Here is a 23348-nt window from a genome sequence, read left to right on the forward strand (position 1 = left end):
CGAATTTCGAGTTTAGGACTGTGGTCCATATGTGTATAAGCGTATACTACAATTAAATAATTCAATTGAGAATCATAGCCCTCATTGGATTTCAGAGATAACTCAAATATGTTTGAGTTTGCATAGTAAGAAGCTTCAAGTTCTAAAAGTAGAATGAAAAGAGGTTAACACATGTAATCATAGTGAGAAGGAGTAGTGACTCTGACATAATTGGAGATCAAGAGACAAGAGGTTTTGAGCTATTTTGATTGTATAACAATCTCTTGGAGAATGTGAGGTTCTTAAGTATTCGGATCAAGAAACAAAGGTTTTGATCTCATGTGATTACAACATTCATAGATAGAATTTAAGATTTTAATTCATCAAATCAAAATAATATTGTAAGATGAACAAATTGAATCCATTCGGTCAATTTAGAAATGTATATACTTAGATAACAAAAAACTACCCACCTCGTGTATTATGATTTGGTGATTGGCTACCAAAGGAATTAATATGAGATGCTTTCAAACTTTTTGAGAGTAATAGTCAACCAATTTATTAATAATAAACATAAGAAAAATTACAACTTATGGATGCAGAAGCTACATCAACATATAAAATAACAAGATTAATACTAGATGCAATAAAGCATTGGAAATAAAACCTAATAAGGGATGCAATTAAGCATTTGACGAAGCACCAGATAAGATCAGGGCTATGTAAAACGACACCAATAATATGGTGGACCATACTTCCACGCAAAGATATACGCCGAATAGAGGGTAACGTTCTATCAAGATGACCAGCGGTAGTGTATATATTGATTCAGGGAACATATATTGATATTATAGCCCATATATGTTGTAGTATCAATAATCTTGATTAATGACTTAAGCGTGCAGACATGGTGAAATAAGAACAAACAGTAGCCTTGCTACTTTAATTGCCTGCAAAGTAGCACCGATGAGAATAAACAGTAATCTTGCCAATAAGATTATATGTTCAGTCTCGTAATGTGAATTTCCCTCTTCTTCTTTCTTCCTCTTGGTGGGTGGAATCGTTCTATCACTCACTCTCTGTACCCCTCTCTCACTCTTTTTTTCAGCAGATCAAAGAAGTAGGTTGTCCTTCTCCGGAGTAAACACGCAGTAGAAGAAAGAAGAAACCAATGGAAGCATCTAGCAGCTCAATGGCACCCTGAAGTTGTGGGAAAAGAGCAAGGGCAAAACTGACTTGTTACTGTTACATGAACAGGTGTGAACAGTTAACTCATCTTTCATATATAGTATAATGTTGATTGATCAACAATATGCTATTTAATAAAAGAAATTTATGTGCATATTAATTGAAAAATCTGAAAAGAAAATCAAAATCTGTGATATGCAGCATGTATGCATACATATCGATAAACAAAACGTATGTATATGTTGCCAGAGATAGAGCATTGACTACTAAGTTGGGATTGCATACAATTGAATGGCAAAATCATGGCTGCCTAAAGGTATGGCATCTGGAAGCTAAATCGGATCAAACTAAGTGTCATTGGACTTAGCTTCATGTGGCAACATTGTGAGAAAACAGATAAAATTGTATTATGGGTTCGAGTGAGCAATGTCTTTCCGATATGTTACCACAATTATAAAGCAAATGAAATAACAAAAAATGAACTCTTCGCTAATTGATGCATGCTAGAATACATATTCATAGTTGGGCCTGTTCTTATTGTCTCGGAACATTTTCTTAATGCTTGTAATTTATAATTTAGGTATCACGCTGTAGTTCTATTAATAGTCGATGTTTGATCTTTTATTTAATCAAATAACCGGCAACCGCTAGTGCCAAGTTGATTTTTATTTAATCAAATCCAATGGCTCTAATTGTTCTAATAACTCGTGCTAGTGCCAAGTCCAGTTGTTCCATCTTTTAAAGCCAGATTGGTTTAAAGATTAATTCTTTTGTTACTATTTTTCTTAGTCTCTCGAGAGAAGGGGAATGGTAAGATCTAAAATAGTTAGTTGTAGGGTAGCATCAATTAATGGCAAGTTCTTTCAAAGTTTTTGGGCTAGTTTAGTATTACTGTGACTTTTAAAAAAAAATTCTGCTGCTGTGTTGTGAGATCAATTAGCTATGAATTAAAACAGTTTCATATTTGATAAACAATACTTTTAAAAGTGCTGTCAATACATAAAACAACTTCAGAGCGTGTTTTAATAGAAATTATCTTCTAAAAATAATCTTTGAGTTGCTGTAAATTAAAACAGTTTCATGTTTGGTAAACAATACTTTTAAAAATATAGGGCTGCACGCAAGGAATCAAGTCTTTATGTTTTCTCTCTTTGAGAAAACCCTAAGAAGGCTTCATGATCTTGAGAATTTTCTCGTCCGGCGGTGGCCTTGGCCTAGGCTGGCCGTTTGGCTTCGTCGAAGCCGCGGGGCTTTGCTGTCGGGCGGGATTGCTATTGCCTCAGTGGCTTCATGTGTGGGAGGTTTGGCTTGCAGGTTTGCCGAAATGGGTGGAGGTGGAATCCGAATGCCTTTTTCTGATTCGAGATCGAACTGGACAGATACGGCGACGGGTCATGGGCTTCCAGGACCTGCGGCGGTGTCTTCGTCATGGGATTTCCAGAACTGGAGGCAGCGGTGGCTATGGAGGAGTTGGAGCAAATCGTGTCGTGGAGGCGTGGCTTTGGTGATCTGGATGGATTGCTGTGGCGGCGTGGCTATGGAGGGTCTGGCCGGATCGTGATGGCCGACGTGGCTTGGTGGTTTTGGGCTGTTTCGTGGGGTGGTAGTGGTGGCGAGGTTCTAGATGATGGTGGTCGGCAGCGTTGCACCAAGCTGTCCACAGATTTTGGTTGGGTGATGGTATTTGGGTTGGGCTTGGAGCACCCTTCCCTACTGGGCCGCGAACTGGACTTCCTCTCTCTTGGAGCTGCCCTCTTGGGCTTTTATTTTGGGCTGGGGTGTTTTGCCCTAGGCCCATTTCTATGTTTTTAGTTTATCTATTTACAATAAGGACTAAATTCTACTTACTACCCTGTACTTTCAAAGGTTTATCAGTTCAGTCCCTGCACTTATAATTTAATCAGAAAAGTCCTTACACTCTCCAATTTCATCAAATCGATCAAATCTATCACCACTCCATCAATTTTCGGGGAAAATTTTCAAACTACCCACCTGCATTCACAACACTGACGCGTTGGTGGACTGCCTAGCGATGGGTAGTTTGGGAATTTTTTCTGTGAGAAGGTCCCACGTCAGCATTTTAACAACGAAAATTGATGGAATAGTGACGGATTAGATTAATTTGATGAAATTGGAGAGTGCAAGGATTTTTCTGATTAAATTAGAAATGCATGGACTGAACTGATGAACCCTTGAAAGTACAAGGTAATAAGCATAATTTAATCCTTACAATAATTTCCTTTTTAGGAACCTATGCACTTTTATGCACCGTATGTACCTCTAGCGCTTCTGGAGTAGTACCGAAAGAGGGTATCCGCTACCTCTACGTATTTAAATGTATAATGAGTAGGACTATATGTATGTACCACTTGTGGGTACTACCATTAGCTTCTTGTCTGTCTATAAATGACAGCGGAATGGTATATAACGGCCTATTCTGACTTGTGATAAATATATTATTTCGCCCTTGTGACATTACTAAAAAAAAAAAAACTTTTAAAAGTGCTGTCAGTACATAAAACAACTTCAGAGCGTGTTTTAATAGAAATCATCTTCTAAAAATAATATTTGGGTTGCTTATAAAATCTGCTGCCAGTAACCTATAATTTTCAGTTAAAACTGCTTTATATTAGGGGTAAAAAATACAAACAATATTCAAACTATGGTCGACTCCAAATTTCTGTACCTAAGTTTCCAAAACTATCACTTTGGTACTTGAAGTTCGGACCCCGACCCAACTTTAGTACCTAGAACACTGTTGGCCGTTACGGAGTTAGTCAACTGTCAAACTTTGAGGGGTATTCTCGTCCTTTCACCAGATTTCTTCTTCTTCCTCAAACTCTCTTCATTTTCTTCTTTCTCCCAACTCTCCCATCATCTTGGGCACGGGTGGGCTGCGCAAGCGCGGGGTGCTAGGAGGGCTGCGCAAGCGCGGGGTGCTAGGAGGGCTGCGTAAGCGTGGGATGCGGGTACATATGTTGGGTCGGGATAGATAACCTGGGTACCATTGTGATAGTTTTTGAAAATTTGGGTATAGAAATTCAGAGTCGGTCATATGTTGGGTACTATTTGTATTTTTTTTTTCCTGGAGGTAAAGACAGAGGGTCGGTTTTACCCCTAAGAAAATGCCACGTGGCATGATAGTTAACGCCGTCCATGACGGCAGGTACGAATGTTGGGTCGGGTGAGATATTTGGGGTACCATTGTGATAGTTTCGGAAGCTTGGGTATAGAAATTCAGAGTGGCCCATAAGTTGGGTACTGTTTGTAATTTTTTCCCTTATATTAGTTACCAAACATAATAAAATCTAAAATTTAGACAAACATTGATCTTTTAAAAGTGTAGCAATCCTAAATAGAGTCTTAAAGATGTCTCGCACAACAATTTTATAATACGGAGTATATCATGTTGCTCTCATGTTTTATTTATTTATTTATTTTTTACTAATATTTATTTCTCTAAGAAAACAAAATAAATTACTTTTGCGTGATAAATGAGATGGAAGAGTTTTCTCCGACGATTAAGCAGAAATATAGAAAAAGAGTTGATCCAAAAATAAATAAAAGGCGGACATGGCTGGATGTTGCGGCAATGGTGGGGTGGTGCGGCTGCCGAAGAAGAGGGATGGATTGTTAGGTACTAGGTGAACGAATACGTCAAGTACATGTCAAGTTATTAACAAGGCGAACGCAGTCAAAGTGTCAAAGTTAGCAAAAATAAGACTGGACGGAAAAGGAAAGAGAAGAGTGTGTGGATTGTGGATTTTGGATTTGGAAGTATTTCAGTTTTTGTTCCTATAAACACTCCCCACTTTATCTTTCCTTTCTGGATTGCTTGCTATGCTCCTCCCCATCTCTTCCTACAAATTTTTGTCACAGTTTGATTATTATAATAGCATAGCATTGGAGATCCCGATCGCAATCTCAATCTCTTCTCAACCCCTCTCTCTCTGTATTGCATTAAAATTGAAATTTCGTGATTTGTTTTTATAATGTCTGGCATGTTGAGATGGCAGAAACTAAAGCATATAGCACAGCTCCACCAGCGGTTCACTCAAGTATCCGCAATCTCCACGCACCTGCACCACTTCAATATCACTAGCCATCATCGCCGAAGAGAGTCTCTCATCGGAGTGCAGGCGCGCTACAAGTGGGATCACGGCGGCTCGGGCTCCGGCGATGCCCGCACCACCCGTAAAATCAGGGCAGAGGCCAACTGCCCGCGCTGCTCCTTCAACCGTATGGACCTCATCTTCTCCGATCGCCGCTTACCTAACTTATCCCCTCCTCCTCCGCCGGCGGAGGAGGCCGGGAGGAATGGCTCTGGGCTTCAGTATCAGGCCCTCAATCTCTGCCCCAATTGCAAGACCGCCTACTACTTCCGACCTCACCAGGTTGCTCCCCTCCAAGGCACTTTCGTGGAGATTGGGAGGCTCACCAACACTAACACAACCTCTTCCAATCGCAACGCCACCAAAATCAAAACCAATGGTTCCAATCCCAATACCACAAACGACGATACTAATGGCCTGAGGGCATCCTTCTGGGACACTCTGAGATCATATGCCAATGCTAATGGGGCGTCGGAGCCACCTGGCAATTGGCCTCAGCCTCCCCCTGGCAACGGACTTGCTGTGCATACGCCCCCGGGCCCCCCTTTTGCACCTGGAGTTAATGTCATTCGCGCTACTGGAGATGCAGATGCAGATGCTGGAGACAAGAAGACTGCCTGGGGCGGCTCCAATTTGGGGAAGGATTTGCCCACTCCTAAGGAGATCTGCCAGGGTCTTGATAAGTTCGTTATTGGGCAACAAAGAGCCAAAAAGGTTCCAATCCCATTTCTTTACTCAATCTTTGCTTCATTCTCATGCTCTTTCCATACTTCATCTATGGACTGGACATTTTAGTATTTGCGTTGCAGGTGCTTTCTGTTGCTGTTTATAACCACTACAAACGAATTTATCATGCCTCCTTGCACAAAGGGTTGGTTTTCAGTTTTCCTTTTCCTTGACACCATATTCATGCCCTTAACTCTTTGTCAAAACTTATTTTTTGTTTAAACCTTTCCCCCATTCTTCACCACAATACTTGTTTATGCACGTACCGATTGTTGTACTATATGTTTTATGGATTTAGATACTATAACTGAACCAATGGAGTTTGATTCTAGGTCAGCAGCAGAATCAGGAAAACCAAACACAATAGATAAAGAAGATAGTGTAGAGCTAGAAAAGAGCAATGTGCTCTTGATGGGCCCAACTGGATCTGGTATTAAATACTTCCAAAGCACTTATCAACTTATGCACTCCAGTTGTTTATATTCTTAGCCCTGTAATAATGATCTAAATTTATATATGACTATCTGGATTTTTTATTTTATTTTGGATAGAACAGTATGTGGAAGTTGAGATAATTATACAGAGAGAGAGATAGAAGAGGAAAGAACCCCTAAGATGTTAACCTTCCCTTCTAACTATGATATTGTAAAACAGGGAAGACGTTGCTTGCAAAAACACTAGCTCGATTTGTGAATGTGCCATTTGTCATTACTGATGCAACGAATTTAACACAGGTGAGTTTGTTTTATAGTGATTTCTTGACAACTCTTATGAATTGAAATAGTCGCATGAAATCTCAAATACAAGCTCTACTATTTTGGTCAAGGTTGGTATCTGCCTAATATTTTGAAGTAGTTTGTAAAATCATTTTAATTTTATTGACACGCTTGGTATCTTTCACTAATTGCAGTGAGTAGCAAAGTTGGCATGTCATAAAGAAAACATTCACTTCTCATAATTAACCATGCTGCATGTTTATAGGCTGGAAATATCTTGTTTGAATTACTGGTAAACTGAAAGAGGCAAATTCTGCTATTTTGCAGGCTGGTTATGTTGGGGAAGATGTCGAATCAATATTGCAAAAACTATTGGCGGTATGTCTTGTTTTGCATTCTTCAGTGGTTTTTTCTTATCAATCCACTCACATATCTGTTACCTTTTTTCCCCATCTTTCTGGAGGAATGTATATGCACATATACATGTATTTTGTTTTTGTTCTATATATTCTCAACAGTTAATAATCTTTGAAATGTGTATGATATAGTCCTTTCTCCACATCATTTTTCTTACCATTTTTTTATGTTGTCTGCACATTCTGAGAATGGTTATATGTGTATGTGTTATTGATGAGAAGGGAGACTCTTAGTTATATGTTCAATCAACTTTGTGATTTTTTTAATGCAGTGAATAGGTCAAGTCCAACTTCTAAAGGCAAAATTTGTCTTTTTTTTTTTCCTTTTCTTTTTTCCTAAACCCTTAAACCCCACCCCTCCCCACCCTTGATGGGGTTCGAACACATGACATCTCAAATGAGAAGTCAGTATCTTACCACCCCACCAAACACACGCACCCAGGCAAAATTGGTCTTTTAATTGCAAAAGAGTTGGAGATTAAATTATGGCTTGGATCCTTCATTCATATCATGCATCATTTATATTTGTTTTTAGTGATCTAGTTACTGTCTTGTTCACCTACTCATTCCTTACCTCAGCAGTCATTAGATCTAAATCCATTGTTGTAGAATAATAACGCAACTAAACTGATTCCAACTGCCTCAATAAATTCCACCAATGGATTTAAATCCAAGGGCAGTTGAGCACAACTGAGTAAATAATCAATTGACTAGGTGAACAAGACTCCGTCTAGTTATAGTGAATCCTTAGACAGCAATATATAGCAATCAACTTTCTGCTGCACCAAAAACATTTTCTTAAACATGTAAGCTTGATGTAAATTTTGTCCGCTGGACTGTTCCTGATATTTTAGTTTACAACTTAGTCAACATAATTTTTGATGTTCGTTTAAGCTCTTGACTGCAAGCATCTAACCTGTGCTCTAATTACCAGTTATATCACTGAACTCACATAATTGATCTTGTAAATAGGCAGCTGACTTCAATGTACAAGCAGCTCAACAAGGGATTGTTTACATTGATGAAGTTGACAAGATAACTAAGAAGGTGCTGTATTTTTTTTTTTACATAGTTTGTAGGCATCATCATATTCTTAGTTTTTGTATTGTTGGTTTTCAGGCTGAGAGTTTAAACATTAGCAGAGATGTTTCTGGAGAGGGTGTTCAGCAGGCTTTACTGAAAATGCTCGAAGGAACTGTGAGTCAATTGTTTTAAACTGCAGTGTTGCTCCTCATTTTATTGTTTTTATCCATCTCACCTTCTGCAATCAAGTAACTTTTGGATGCCTGGAACAAATTGAATGTTGGCTGTGGTTTTCTCCACCTCGTTGTCCCTCTTGTTGTCTTTTGAATTCATGATAGATGCAAATCCCTTTCTAGGTATTTTAAATTCAGCAGGACTGGTTGGAAAAAAGTGAAAAGAAAATATTATAAAACGAAAAGAAGGGGATACCAAAATTGGCACCCAAATATAATTCATGAACAAATAGGAGTTTATTAAACATTGCAACAGATATCTCACTTTTGGCCGCATGTGAAAAGGCCACACTGCCCCTTATAGCGCATATTGCAAAAAAGGTATGAAAATTTTTTATGACTTGATTATGAAAGTGCCATTGCTGTTTACATTTTGAAAGAAAAAGTTTATTTTTGGTTCATTGAAACTTTCAGGTGCCAAATTTGGTAATCCCCCAAAACTATAATTCTAATTCCTTGGCCTGAAGGCCATTCTTTCTCTTGTACAACTTCCTTGCTATCCTTTTTTGTCCCAACCATCATTTAGGTGGTTTAGTCAGAACTCTCTTCTTCTTTGCTATGGCTTTGAATAAGGATTCTTTGTTTGGTGAAATTAGAAGCGGAGAGCAACTCTTAAAATTGGGTTGGTCAATCATTTTTCAGTAGCACTCTTGCGTGCTCCACACTTTCTGATTATCTTCTCATTTTCACCGAAGCTTCCTTGTTACTTCCAAAGTATTCCATTTGCCATTATTTCATACAAAGTAATCCGTCTGTTATCTCTGTAAGATGAATTTATAATCTACTATTTCAAAAAAGTTGTGGACTCTTACTAATAAGATGAAGGAGGATAATAAGATGAAGGAGTATTTATCCTGTCCAAATAAAATTTAACATTCTATATTTTTTGGTCAAAAGATTTAAATACGCTTTGTTTTTTTTTTTTTTTTTTTTTTCTGTATTGATTTGTGTGTATATGTGTGTGTTTTCGTGATGATAGCTCAGAAAATATGCCTTTCAATGAGACTCTAAATAATATTTGCATCAGTTATAATTGCAAATTGACACAGGCTACATATCACGCTAAGCACACTTTTATTTATAATGAACTTTCACATCCCCGGCAAGGCAGCAAGTCAGTGTTATTAATTTATCATCAGAGTCTCTTCTACTCACTAAAGAGTAATATTTTCTTCATTGTTTAGATAGTGAACGTTCCTGAGAAGGGTGCGAGGAAGCATCCACGGGGTGATAACATACAGGTATGACATTTTGTAGTTTCAATTTTCTGAGATATTATGCCACTCACAAATTTGTTCATATAATGTTGATTATCTTATTCGGGTATTATTAGAACCTAGGTTTAGCTGGTTTTTATATCGTATAAACTTCCTAATTTGATCTATGTGCATAGTTTGAAATCTTTGTGTTTTGGCCTAAACGTCATCTTAGACCAATGTACTAAGCTCAGCTCTGGATGCAGAGCTGATCTGGGTTGATGCGATGGCTTGTGTATGCTTAGCTGTCCTGTTACTGGCTGCTTAAACCAAGCCAGTCACCCAGGGAAACTGGTGTGGTATCGGCAAAGGACCCTGGATGCTTAAGTTAGCAAGGGTGATTAGGAGTAATTAATTTGTGTACAACAGTTAGGAGAGTAAAAGTTGCATACCGTAAATGTAGACTACTAATGCCTTGAAAAGGGAATTGTGAAGGAAAACTTTCTCCCTTCTTTGATGTAGGATCAAAGAATGATAACATTCGTTCTTCATTTCAGTGCACGAATTGGTGCTAGAATCATGGGAGTTCATGTTTAATGGCCTGACAGAATGCCACATGGGGTCTGACTGCCAGCTGGCAGCTGTACCCTTTCTAAGACTAACCAATGACCTGCCTCATCCATTGAGCCCCGAGGGGGAAAACGCCAATGTGAATGTATGGGAAGTACTTTCCTTTATGGCAAGTGCACCATGCTGGGTACCCCTGGGGTTGTCTAGCCAAGAATGCCAAGCAATAGGTCCTTGAGGCCGTGGGTCCCTGTAGAATGTCAGTCATAGATGATCTTACTAAGGTTATTTCATTGTCAGCTTCCACCCAGCCTCAGTAAGACCTTCTGTTCTGACTGTGGACAGCTTTGCACTGTATGAATTTTGTGCTTCCACTTCAATGTTGAAATTATTAAAATCAGACTTCATCAGTGCATGTTTTATTCATCCTATATCATGAATTCTATCTTGAGCTACTCAGCTGAACTAGGTAAAGTGTTTCACTATGAAGACAGTCAAAGCAATATAATCTCCTACCCTACGAATTTTAAAGCTTTGACTGGTGAATATCCTGATTTTGAATACAACCTCCACCATATTCATATTAGTTCACTATTACAATATCATGATCCTAAAACTCATGTAATTGATCTGCAGATAGATACGAAAGATATCCTTTTTATTTGTGGTGGAGCATTTGTAGATCTTGAAAAAACCATTTCAGAGAGGTATGTGTATCAATTTCTCCTAGGCAGATTCGTTTTCTTTTTTCTTAAACGTATGTTAGGTAACTATCTGTATTTCTGACCAGACGACAAGATTCTTCTATTGGCTTTGGTGCTCCTGTCCGTGCCAACATGAGAGCTGGTGGTGTAACCAACGCAATACTGACATCATCTTTACTTGAATTGGTACGATTCAGACCTTTCAAAGTTGTTGAAATAGGAAACTGATTTTTGCCTGTTCCATTTTCTTTATAGATCTGCTTGTTTCTTGGACAAGTACAGAATATATTTGCTTGATATGAAGTAAAAAAATTTGTATCGTATGGTCTAAAAATTGCATTTCAAATGTCCAGGTTGAAAGTGCTGATCTCATTGCATATGGACTCATACCCGAGTTTATTGGACGTTTTGCAATATTAGTTAGTTTATCTGCTTTAACTGAAGACCAACTTGTTCAGGTAACAACGAAAGCATTTTTGTTTGGATTCAATGCCCTGCAGGTGCTTCTGATCCTACATACAAGATATTTTACCAGGAAAAAATTGCTTATAACTTGTAACAGAATAAATCCTTTGTTAGATTTTACAGAATTAACTGTCTCCATGCACTTGGTGAAGTGGCATTTTATGTCAACTCGGACCTTCTGTAAATATTTTGGGTACTGTGTAGAATAAGTGCTACACATTCATGAGTCATTGATTTTCAATTCAGTATGGAGTCATGTTTAATTTCTCTTAGCCATAATACTTATCACTGCATTAGAATTTTTTGAGGATTGCTTGACCTATACTTTTCGATTTATTCTTTTTTACAGGTACTGACGGAACCAAAAAATGCCCTTGGTAAGCAGTACAAGAAACTATTTAGCATGAACAATGTAAGCACTTTTCTTCTGCTTTTTTGTTTAATAGCATGTTTTGTACTAGCATTGAAGCATATGTATCATGATTGACTAGAGTTAAGACAGGAATCTTATGATTTCATTAGAGATATCATATTGAGGATGGGAGACAAGCCAAGATGGCGGGATCTCCATCCAAATGTTCTTTCAGTACCATGTCTGCAAACTTAACTAAAGCATCAACTACTCAATTACTTTTTCCAGGCATGAACTCAACGATGACCTGTTGAATGTTCTTCCAACAGTTAAGATTATGATATAGTTTTAATCATTTCAGGTGAAGCTGCATTTCACGGACAAAGCACTAAGACTCATGGCAAAGAAAGCGATGGCTAAGAATACCGGTGCCAGGGGATTAAGATCGATATTGGAAAGTATTCTAACCGAAGCCATGTATGAGGTGAGGAAGAATCCATTGCTTATCTGCATGTTTTAGAAAGAAAATGATGATGATGATGATATCATGATAATGATGTGGAGTTGTTTTCAAATATGTTATATCGACTAATTATCTTGATGGGGTTATGTCTCAGATTCCGGATGTTAAAACAGGAGAAGATAGAGTAGATGCTGTAGTGGTTGATGAGGAGTCTGTGGATTCAGGAAATGCCCCTGGATGTGGAGGGAAGATTATTCGAGGGGACGGTGCATTGGAAAGATACCTTCGTGAAATAAAGTTGAAAGAATCAGTGGTAAGATCCTGCAAGTGATTACACTTTTCCAGCCTTCTTCTTCTTATTTTTATTTGTTTATATTTTTTATGAATAGACTGAAACAAGCTAGGAAAAAAGCCTCTAGGGCAGCCTGAACTATAATTGTCAAAATTATAGCCACTTAGAGCATATAAAGGAAGGCCTTTAGTCCAAGTGAGATTCCCATCAATTGTGTGGCCATCATGGGATTGGCAATCGTCTGTAAAGATTGCTTTCCGGTCGATATAGTTGAATGAGATCTCTTCAAAGGCATGGAAAAGCCAAATAGTGCAGTCAAAGAATGCTGTACTTGCCAAGTGTGTCTTCCTGTTTTGGTTTTATCCTCTAGGATCCCTTAAATAATTTTATTTACCTCATTGGCTACCCTTGCGCTTCTAATTTCATCACAGGTGCCCATGGACTCACCAACCCTTGGTTCTTTTGTCAACTAATGGTTGGACAAGATTCATTAAAATGATGACTACTAGGTGACGTACGATGACATTAGAAGGGTAGGAGCATAAATGATTTAAGGTGTAAACGTCAGAGAGGTGAAATGAAATTAGTCCTTTATTTTATTTCGAAGTACTGAACAGTTTCTGTTTTTGGTCAACAGTTCATTCTTTAAGCTAATTTGGCTTGTGGAACCCACATTTGCGGGGGGGTGGTCCGTCCTTTTTTCTTTATCATGAAAGTGGACAATCCATTGAAAATACAATTTCTGTTTGGCATGGACTATTTAGTAAAGAATGTGTGGTTTCTATGTTCTCAAAAGAGCAAAAGAAAAAAAGTGAACAAAAGGCATGATAGAAACATTCTACCTGTGTAGGAGTATGTCGAGGTAGCTGAACGGGAGTCGGAGGGAGAATCAGAACATTCCAGGGCTATGAGCATGTAACTATAATACCATCATAGTTGTTATAATATGTAAAATTTCTTTATTGTTATTTGTAAAATTAACATTCATAATCTGGTGTAAATACCCTATTATAGAATGATGTAGCTTCTGATTCAAATTAACCAGAAAAGAAGAAAGAAAGAGAGCAAAAAATGTAGCATGTCTGATTTATTTAAATCTTTGCAATTGAGGTTGCCGTTTTTGTTTATCCTCTATCATTGTACATGTTTTTTTTTTTTGAGGGGAATGAAAGACTCATTCATTGATTGATCATCATTACAATCGGAGATTAATATAGCCTCCACAGACATAGGAATGTTTGAAAAGAAATCTAACAGAAACTCATCATTCTTGGCCTCCTGAGCCAAGATGTGAGCCACACCATTAGCTTGTCTTCCAACCTTGAGTACACGAGCTTCCAAGGCTTCAGGCAACAAAGCTCGCAAGTCATCTAGCAAAAGACCGAGGTCCGAACAATCCAGTGCAGCAGAAGATAAAGCTGACACCAAATTCAAGCAGTCTGTCTCCACAATCAATGGAGTAAGATGATTCTCAATAGCCAGCTGCACCCCTAGAACCAGTGCTAGCAGCTCCGCATGGCGAGCTGATTGAACCATTGTGATGGAGTGCTGAAACCCATGAAGAAAAGCCCCGTCATGGTCCCTAAACACCCCCACCTAACCCCGAGCGACCCGAAGCTTGATCAAAGGCAGCATCAACATTCAGTTTTACGAAGCCCAATGGAGGTTTCGTCCACCTGGGAACCGGCCTAGCAACCGGACCCGACTGGGTAGAAGAATGAGCAGCTTCATATTCTTCCAGCCAACCAAAAGTCATTGGGACAATCTGTGAAGCTTGCTTAAATTCACCCTCCCAAACTTTAGCATTTCTATTTCTCCAAGTAGCCCACAAAATCATAAAAAAAGAGGCAAAGGTCTGAGGACTTGACGAAGAGGCCAACATAAGCCAATCTGCAACACTCGTAGGGGCCGAGAATAATGGGAGATTGGCACCTTGAATCAAACTAGTAGCATGGGGACAATCTCGAACCGCATGAAGAGGAGTCTCTATTTCTTCGTCACAGAGTGGGCATTGGGTATCTAAATCAATACCACGTTCACTAAGCCTACTCCGAGTAGGAAGAGCATTGGAAGATGCTTTCCATGCACAAATCTTTACACTACCTGGGACTGACGCTTTCCACAACTGGCGCCAGAGTGCCGCACTTGGGTTAGGTGTGGAAGAATCCTCAAGAATCCGATCTTGAGCAATATGATAGGCCAATTTAACAGTGAACCGACCTCGTTTATCACCACCCCAAATCCACCTATCCTCATGATTCCGAGGGCTAAGAGGAATAGAGAGAGGATCTTCTAAACAATATGAGTGGGAAACAACTCTGATAACAATGTAGAATTCCACACACCTAAAGAACTAAGAAGATCAGCTACAAGAGTCACTTTGTCCAAGAAGAAAGCACTCAAATCCTCATCCATCAGCCACGGGTCCAACGATATATTGGTAGTCAAACCATTCCCAATAAGTCGTTTAATACCAGCTTTAAGAATATCATGATTCTGCAAAATACTCCGCCAAGCATATGATGGCTGTGTGCCTAGAGTAGCCTCCCAAAAATTACTATGGGGAAAATATAGAGCTTTGAAGAGTTGGCCAATCAAAGAATCTGGGCTTTGAAGTAGCCTTCACCCTTGCTTAGCTAACATTGCCAAATTGAAAGCAAAAAGATGTCGAAAACCCATACCTCCCATACTCTTGGGTTTACAAAGCTCATCCCAAGCCCTCCAATGCATAGCTTTCTTCTCCTCTGTACTCCCCCACCAGAATTGGGCACGTAACTGATGAAGTTCCTGAATGAGATTCTGAGGAAAGCAAATAGAAATTTATTGTGTACAACGGTACAACTTGAGCTACCACTTTGATTAGAATTTCTCTTCCCGCAGCACTGAGTAATTTAGATCTCCAGCCTGTCAATTTTTTGGATAGGTTATCTTTAATATAGGAAAAGGTATTAGCTCTAGACCTGCCAACAAGGGTCGGAATCCCTAATACTTTTCATGCTTATCCACCACTTGGACTCCTAGAACCTGGGCCATACTAACCCTCATATGTGGCAAAACGCTCCCACTAAAGACAATATTACTCTTCTGTAAATTCACTTGTTGCCCAGAAGCTCTTTCATAAATATTCAGCAAATTTCGGATCATAAGACAATCTTGAGGTGTAGCATTGGAATAAAACATACGATCGTCAGCAAACAAGAGATGACTAATGGTAGCAGCTCCATCACAAATACGCAACCCTAGACATTGATCATTAGAGACCGCATGTGATATAAGAGCAGAAAGTCCTTCTACACATAATAAGAATAAGTAGGGAGACAAGGGATCTCCTTGCCTCAACCCCCACTGCGGTGTAACAAAACCTCTGGGTGTGCCATTAACGAGAAAAGAATAGCGTACCGTAGAGAGGCAGGACATAATAAGATCCACCCATTGATTAGCAAACCCCATTTTAAGCATGATACGCTGCAGAAATCCCCACTCCAATCTGTCGTAAGCTTTACTGATATCCAGTTTAAGGGCCAAAAAGCCTTCTTGGCCACGTCTCAGCTTGTGCATGTAATGAGCTAGTTCTGACGCTACCAGAGTATTATTAGAAATCAGGCGATTAGGAACAAAAACACTTTGATGAGGAGAGATAATATCTGGCAAAAACCTCTTGAGTCTATTAGCAATAACCTTTGATGCTATTTTATAAATGACATTGCATAAAGCAATTGGTCAAAGATGAGAATATTCGCAACTTCCTTGATCTTTGGAATACTTGTCTATTTCTTTCGGGGTTAAATGGCAGCCAAATTCTTATGTAGATTGTAGATACCTCTACTAGCAAGGCTATTTTCTATGTCATCAAGTATAAGTAACACCCTCTTGGGGGGCCCACAAGCCATGGTGGGGCCCAACCGAGACATGCATCCCGTAGCCCGATGTCCAAGCTACGCCACGGTAGTCGGCAGTGGCCAATACCTCGCCGGGAAGCCACCTTCCCGGCCTTGCCAACATGCCTCCACAATATGGCTTTCTAGACTAGAATAGTGGCTTTAGCATCCCACATTGGAAAACAAGTGTAAGAGGGGAGGTTTCCTTACTTATAAAAGGGACCTCCACCCACTTAGATCATCATCCCATTACATCTCTTGTAATCCCTTTTGGGCCGCGAGGCCCAAACACACATAGTACAATATTCAAGTGGATGTAGTCTCCCGCTAAGACGGGAGACAAACCACAATACTTCTTGTGTGTGTGTGTCTCTCTCTCTTCATTTATCGTTAATTAGACCCCTCGGTCACAAACATTAACATAGATATTTGTCCATATTTTATTTTATCTTGATTTTGTTATGAGCACTGAGCACAATGCCTCAGATTTTAATTCAGGGTTTTTTACTTTAACAGTGTCTGAACTCTTTGAGGACTTTTAAAATGATACCTGAACTTTCAAAGTTATCAATGTGATACCTGGACTCATTTTTTTGTATCAACGTCGTACATACGATTGATTTCCGTTACGGTGCCGTTAAAATGAGCACGTGTGAGGCACGTGACGCATTAAGTGATGACAAAAAGACTAATTTACCTTAATTCTAGGGCTATATCTGACATTTTTCATATTTTTAATTAAAAAATAACCTATTTATCTTTTTTTATAATCAATTTTTTTAAGGTCTTTTTTCTTCTTCTTCGAGTTTCTCCACCTCTCGCCTTCAGAGAAGATAGGAGTTGTTGATGGTGTGGTCGGGGTTATAAAGAGAGATGAGGTCAGGTGCCCAGAGAATCTGGGTGTCCAAATCACTTCTAGGTGCGGGTATGCCGGCGCGTGAATTAGCTTTCAAGCGTCGCGGGACAACGTGGAGGCCGGGCTCAACTCGACGGAGGCCGTGAGCCCGAGGGTGGTGGAGGTTTTGGATCCCTATTCATTTCACCCATCTCGGCAATGTCGGAAAGCTCGAATCTTCAAAAGCTTTGATTTTGGGTTTGATGGAATCGTCAAGATTTCTCATTTTGGGGATTTTTATTTTTTGAATCACTCCCTCGAGATGGGTTTATGAGATTTTGGATGGGGAGGAAGAGTAAAACAATAGTGAGATTGAGGTGTTGAAACATGGCTTGGGAAGAAGCAACGAGCTTCTCAGATCACTTGTGTATTTTTCAATTTTCATGCTTTGTTGCTTTGGATTGGTTTGATTAGTCTTGCTGGTTTTAGGTTGTGGGTATTTTTCAATTTTCATGCTTTGTTGCTTTGATCTCAGAACACTTGTGTTTGGTGGATTAGCTAGGAAGATGTTAACAAGCTTCATTCCAGAGCTCAAGGACTTCATATTCGTGAGCTCGCCGCTTTTGGATCTGGAGGCCAAGAGTTGTGAAACTATCTACACCGCTCCGGCCATCAATAAATTCGGATAAACAAAGCCGTCGAGCAACTTGTGCTTGGAGAACTTCGACAAGATGGAGTCTCCGACGGTGTCCGTCCGTCAGAGAATAGGATTCAAGTTTTTCTTTGGGTTTTGCATTTTGCTAGGAAATGTCATCATCCCACCTGATTGCAATTTGCAAATGAAGAAGGAAATAGAAATGGAAAAGAAGAACTGAAGGTACGACGGGACATGTGAAGAACTAAAGGAAATGGGAAAGTCATTTTTACCCTTATTTTGTGCCTCACGTGCAGGGCACGTGGTTATAGTTAACGGTTCTGTGACAGAAATTGACCATAGGTATGACGTTGATACGAAAAAATGAGTCCAGGTATCACATTAATAACTTTAAAAATTCAAGTATCATTTTAAAAGTCCTCGAAGAGTTCAGACACTATTGAAGTTAAAGGTTTTTTATTCATATAAGGCAAAGTTAAAGATCATGACCCATTTTTTTCCTGATTTTTATTATATATATATATATTACTATTATTATTATTTTTAGAAAATTACACATAACTTTTTTTTTTTTTTTTTTCATGACCCACTTTTTTCCTGTTTTTTATATATTACTATTATTATTATTTTTAGAAAATTACACATAAGTTTTTTTTTAATTTTTTAATTAACACGCTTAGCCCACCATACCTTTATATATGCCAGTGAGAATTGAAATCATGACATTTATAATGTTGGAACTATAATTTACCAACAAGTCGCGACGGTGATTGTTGTACTCATATATATTTTTTATCTATTTATTTTTAAGTTATGTGGTTTTTGGTGAGTGGCCAAGTCTACACACTTATTGTAGATTTTCCCACATTCGATCATGTACTACTATATTAATCTTTTTTGCCTCATGAGATTAATAGTGCCTTCCTATTGTTTTTTGAGAAAAATTCAACAACCATCCCCAAACAGTTCTGCCAAGGTCAATTTAATACCCAAACTCTCAAATGTACCAATGTGATACCAAAAGACTTATATTGACATCGACGTGATACCTCCATCCAAAATCTGTAACGGCTCCGTCTATTTGCTGATGTGGCAAGCACGTGTCAGACATGTGATAATTTTGTCAAATGCAAAATAGTCTTACACTACTAACTAATTTTTAAAAAAAAAACACAAACGAAGCTCTCTATGTCTCTCTCTCTCTCTCTCGCTCTCTCTCTCTCTCTCTCTCTCTCTCTCTCTCTCTATGTCTCTCTCTCTCTCTCTCTCTCTCTCTCTCGCTCTCTCTCTCTCTCTCTCTCTCTCTCTCTCTCTCTCTCTCTCTCTCTCTCTCTCTCTCTCTCTCTCTCTCTCTCTCTCTCCCAACTCCCATTCTTCTTCTTCTTCCCACATTGCCTCCCACTCCCAGATGCATCATTTTGCTGGGTTTCGCCAGATGATCTCGACCGCCATCGTTTTGTTAGGGTTTCGCGACGCTAAGCAGCCGAGATTCTTGGGGTTGAATCTCCCAACCAAACTTGATACCGGTCGAAGAACTTGCTGGTGTTGAAGATGATTAACGACCCATCGTCGAAAATTGGGGCCGCCGAGTTGTTGAGCGAGATGAGGCTGTCGGCTGGAAGAGTGGTGATCGTGAGAGAGTGGCGTCGAGCAAGATAGTGATCTTGGAGCAGAACGGGAGGTACTTGAGTGATCGGAGAGGCAAAGCGATGGGAGGAGGTGGTAGCAGATGAGGTTGAGAGTGGGTTGGCCGGAGTTGGTGAAGGTGGCATTGGCTGAAGCAAAAACGGTGAGCTAAGACGATTGGGAAGTGACAGAGTGAGAGGCGAGGTCGAGTGCGAGGGACATGGATTTGTAGCAAGAATAGGAGAGGATCTTGGCGGAGTTGGTGATGGTTTAGGTAGAGGAGAAGGAGAGGAGAGAGATGAGGGGAGAGAGAGAAGAAGAAGAAGAGTGAGGTTGAAGAAGAAGAAGAAGCTATATATTTTTCTTTGGTTTCTTGGGAAAGTGTCACCAGCTGCAGGAGGGATCAGAGGAGGCGGCAGAGACGAAATCGGAGGGGTTTTATACTTCAACAGTGTCTGAACTCTTCGAGGACTTTTGAAATGATACTTGAACTTTCAAAGTTATCAATGTGATACGTGAACTCTTTTTTTCGTATCAACGTCGTACCAACGGTCAATTTCCATCACAGAACCGTTAACTATGACCACGTGCCCAGCACATGAGGCACAAAATAAGGGTAAAAATGACCTTTCCCATTTCATTTAGTTCTTCACGGGGTTTTTTACTTCAACAGTGTTTGAACTCTTCGAGGACTTTTGAAATGATACATGAACTTTCAAAGTTATCAATGTGATACCTGGAGTCATTTTTTCGTATCAACGTCGTATCTGCGGTTGATTTCCGTTATAGAACAGTTAACTATGACCACGTGCCGTGAGGCACTTAATGAGGTTAAAAGACTAATTTACCCTCAAAAGTATTATTTTTTATTTTTTTTGCTTTCTTTCTTTCTTTTTTTCTTTCTTGTTTTTATTTTTCGACGTCTTCTTCCATCTGATTTGTCCCCTTCAATTGGAAGCCATGGCCGCAAATCAGATCTCACCTTCTCTCTCAACCACCCAACCCTTTCTAAGCACTACCTGACTACAACCACATTGAACTCAGCTAGATCGATATCACTACCTTGCAAAAATTCAAGCTCCTCGCCACTCAATGCCCCGTTGTCGCCTGAAGCCCCACGCACAGCCCATCCGCCAGCCCCGTCATCCACCTCCGCCGCTGTAAAACCCTTAGATTGTTCCTCACCCGCCTCGACCGCCGCCGATTGCCTCGCCGGAGTACCTAGTCCGATGCTCCCACTAAGTACTGATATTACAGCCGCAAATAACCAAAGGCCGGTTCCTTTTTGGACAAATTGATTAGAAGCTGGAATCAGTGAAATGATCATTGCCCCATTGTTCGATAAATCATATACAGATAGATATAGTTATACACAGACACGCAGTCGCGGAAAAATCAGTTTTGGGTTTTCTCCCATCATCACCATCCTTCGCCTTTTCGCCGCTATTGAGAGAGAGAAATAGAGTTGCAGAAAGAGAAAGAGAGAGACTCTCAGTCTCCTTCACTTTTGCAGATTTTGATTCAATTACAAAGACACGGACTATTTTTGAAATTCATGAACTTATGCTGTGATGTTAGTTGTGGTGAGGAAGCCGAGTGCCACGACGGCATGGCCCGCCTCCGTCATATCTCCGGCAAGCTGCACAAGAAGGTCTGTATTGCCGCTGGCCATATTCTCTCTCTCTCTCTCTCTCTGATCCCTCTGTCTGAAATCTCAGGTAAATTCCAAGTCTCAGATCTGGAGGCCAAGAGTCGTGAAACCGTCTACACCGCTCTGGCCTACAATAAATTCAGAGAAGCAAAGCCGTCGAGCAAGTTGTGCTTGGAGAACTCCGACGAGATGGAGTCCCGGCGGTGTCCGTCCATCAGAGAATTGGATTCAAGTTTTGCTTTGGGTTTTGCATTTTGCTAGGAAATGACATCATCCCATCTGATTGCATTTTGCAGATGGAAAAGGAAATAGAAATGGAGAAGAAGAATTGAAGGTACGACGGGACACGTGAAGAACTAAAGGAAGTGGGAAAGGTCATTTTTACCCTTATTTTGTGCCTCACGTGCTGGGCACGTGGTCATAGTTAACGGTTCTGTGACGGAAATTGACTGCAGGTATGACGTTGATACGAAAAAATGAGTTCAGGTATCACATTGATAACTTTGAAAATTCAGGTATCATTTCAAAAGTCCTCAAAAAGTTCAGACACTGTTGAAGTAAAAAACCCAAATCGGAGAGAAGGACATTGTGACACTTGGTCTTCCAGCAGACGTTGTGAATGAGGGAGGAGAATTTGGTGCAGGCACAGGCGGTTGGTGGTTGGTGGTTGATGACGTTGTCAGGTAAGTAAGAAAATGAGGTGGCGAAAGTTGTGGCGGTTTGGCTAGAACGAAATCCTAGAAGAAGAAGAGGAAAAAAAAAAGAAAGAAAAAGAAATGAAAAGAAAAAAAAAATGAATTAACAAAAAAAAGGGTATATTGGTCATTTAACTTTTTTTTTCTACGTACTTTCCACGTCAGCAAATAGACGGAGCCGTCACAGATTTTGGACGAAGATATTACATCGATGTCAATATAAGTCTTTGGGTATCACATTAGTACGTTTGAGAGTTCGGGTATCAAATTGGCCTTAACAGAATAATTTAGGGATGATTGCTGAATTTTTCTCTTATTTTTTTATTTATTTTTTTCTTCTTCTTCTTCTTCTTCATGGTGAATTGCTTGATCTAAGATATATTGATTGCTATTGGTTAGATTTGTGACAGATCATGGTCTGTAGGTCTGATCGGTGTAGATCGGGGCGACAATTTTGAGATGATGTTGATATTGGACCAAAAACCTGAGAAACCGAGTGGAAAAATTTCGATTCGGGTTCAGTCCGATCCTAACAAGCTAATAATCTTTATTTGCACCCAAATTCAAATATTCAGGCTCGGTCTGATTCCATCAAAATGATCGTTGGTCTCGACCCGCGCCCACCTCTAATTATAATAAGTCCACAAGTGGGGCAATAGGAAAAAAGAAGAAGGTAAACTACAAGAATATACCCGAACTTTATGAGGCTGTTTCAATTAATATCCCAACTTCAAATTGTTTCAGGGAATTACCCAAATTTTATTCATAAAATTTGTATATAAATTGGTTATATATATGTGCCTACGTTGCACTTATGGCCGCACTTTCTATGCTTATGTGGACTCCTTATGTAGATTAATTAATTCAAACAAGCAAAGAGAACCACTAAACAATCACAAGATTTTAAATATATTAAAAATTGAAAATCAACACAAACATTTTTGTATTAAATTGTGCTTTTGGTTGTCAATTTCAATATTGAATCCTAATGACTTTTTTTAAGAGAAGATGGTGGAGGAGAAAATACATTTTCCTTTACCTCCATTTTGCTTGTTTTAATTTTTTAATTTTTATTATTATCAAATACTGTTTTTTTATTATTATTGAAATATAATTTTGTTTAGAATATTTTTGAGAAAATTATTGCTATTATTTCTAATTTTAATCTATGTAGCAATAATTAATCCACATAATGGATATTTGGAGTCCAAGTAATCATAAAAGGGTAAGATCACAAGTGTCTGGTAGATTTATGAGTAAACTGTATGATATTGTTTGAACTATGCCCACACAATTAATCTAATATTAGGTTTTGGAGTTTGCCCCATGCAAATATAAATATATGCTTTCTATCACCAATTAAGGTGAGAGAGAAAAGAAAGTGCCGCAGTTTAGGGTTTTTGAGAAGTAACTGTAGTTTCAGGTTCTATAGAAAAATTATCTTTCCATTTGTTGCTTTTGTTCTTGTGAGCGACAAATATAGATTCGAGATAGTTGTTCTTCTATTTGGTTTTTCTCTTTCCATGAAGTGTATTTGGTTGTAATTGGGATTTGAGTTTGAGTGTTAAACACCTTG

The 23348-nt window shown here is 39.2% G+C and overlaps 1 protein-coding gene across 3 annotated transcripts; it reads left to right on the forward strand.

Annotated features, from left to right (window-relative positions):
• Positions 1–4707: 4707 nt before the first annotated feature.
• On the forward strand, positions 4708–13545 carry LOC112172105 (CLP protease regulatory subunit CLPX3, mitochondrial). 3 transcript variants are annotated; one of them, XM_024309291.2, is made up of 15 exons: positions 4708–5993; positions 6089–6150; positions 6338–6435; positions 6660–6739; positions 7049–7099; positions 8110–8184; positions 8257–8334; positions 9578–9634; positions 10793–10863; positions 10947–11046; positions 11214–11318; positions 11675–11737; positions 12039–12161; positions 12295–12453; positions 13070–13261. In XM_024309291.2, exons 1-15 carry the CDS (start codon positions 5160–5162, stop codon positions 13079–13081), a joined length of 1968 nt encoding a protein of 655 aa, XP_024165059.1. In that variant the 5' UTR covers positions 4708–5159; the 3' UTR covers positions 13082–13261. The 3 variants fall into 3 exon arrangements, with proteins under 3 accessions (XP_024165059.1, XP_024165058.1, XP_024165057.1); XM_024309290.2 differs by lacking the exon at positions 13070–13261 and adding an exon at positions 12864–13011; XM_024309289.2 differs by lacking the exon at positions 13070–13261 and adding an exon at positions 13283–13545 and having other exon boundaries at positions 4709–5993.
• The last annotated feature ends 9803 nt before the right edge of the window (positions 13546–23348 follow it).

This window comes from Rosa chinensis, chromosome 6 (assembly GCF_002994745.2).
Source record: "Rosa chinensis cultivar Old Blush chromosome 6, RchiOBHm-V2, whole genome shotgun sequence".
NCBI classification, from domain to species: domain Eukaryota; kingdom Viridiplantae; phylum Streptophyta; class Magnoliopsida; order Rosales; family Rosaceae; genus Rosa; species Rosa chinensis.

What these genes read in the sequence shown, in the direction of transcription:
- LOC112172105 (XM_024309289.2), top strand. Translation starts at nt 5,160, where the DNA reads ATGTCTGGCATGTTGAGATGGCAGAAACTAAAGCATATAGCACAGCTC. An exon ending in CATGCCTCCTTGCACAAAGG is followed by an intron (nt 6,151 to 6,337) that starts GTTGGTTTTCAG and finishes GTTTGATTCTAG; the next exon opens with GTCAGCAGCAGAATCAGGAA. An exon ending in ATGCAACGAATTTAACACAG is followed by an intron (nt 6,740 to 7,048) that starts GTGAGTTTGTTT and finishes GCTATTTTGCAG; the next exon opens with GCTGGTTATGTTGGGGAAGA.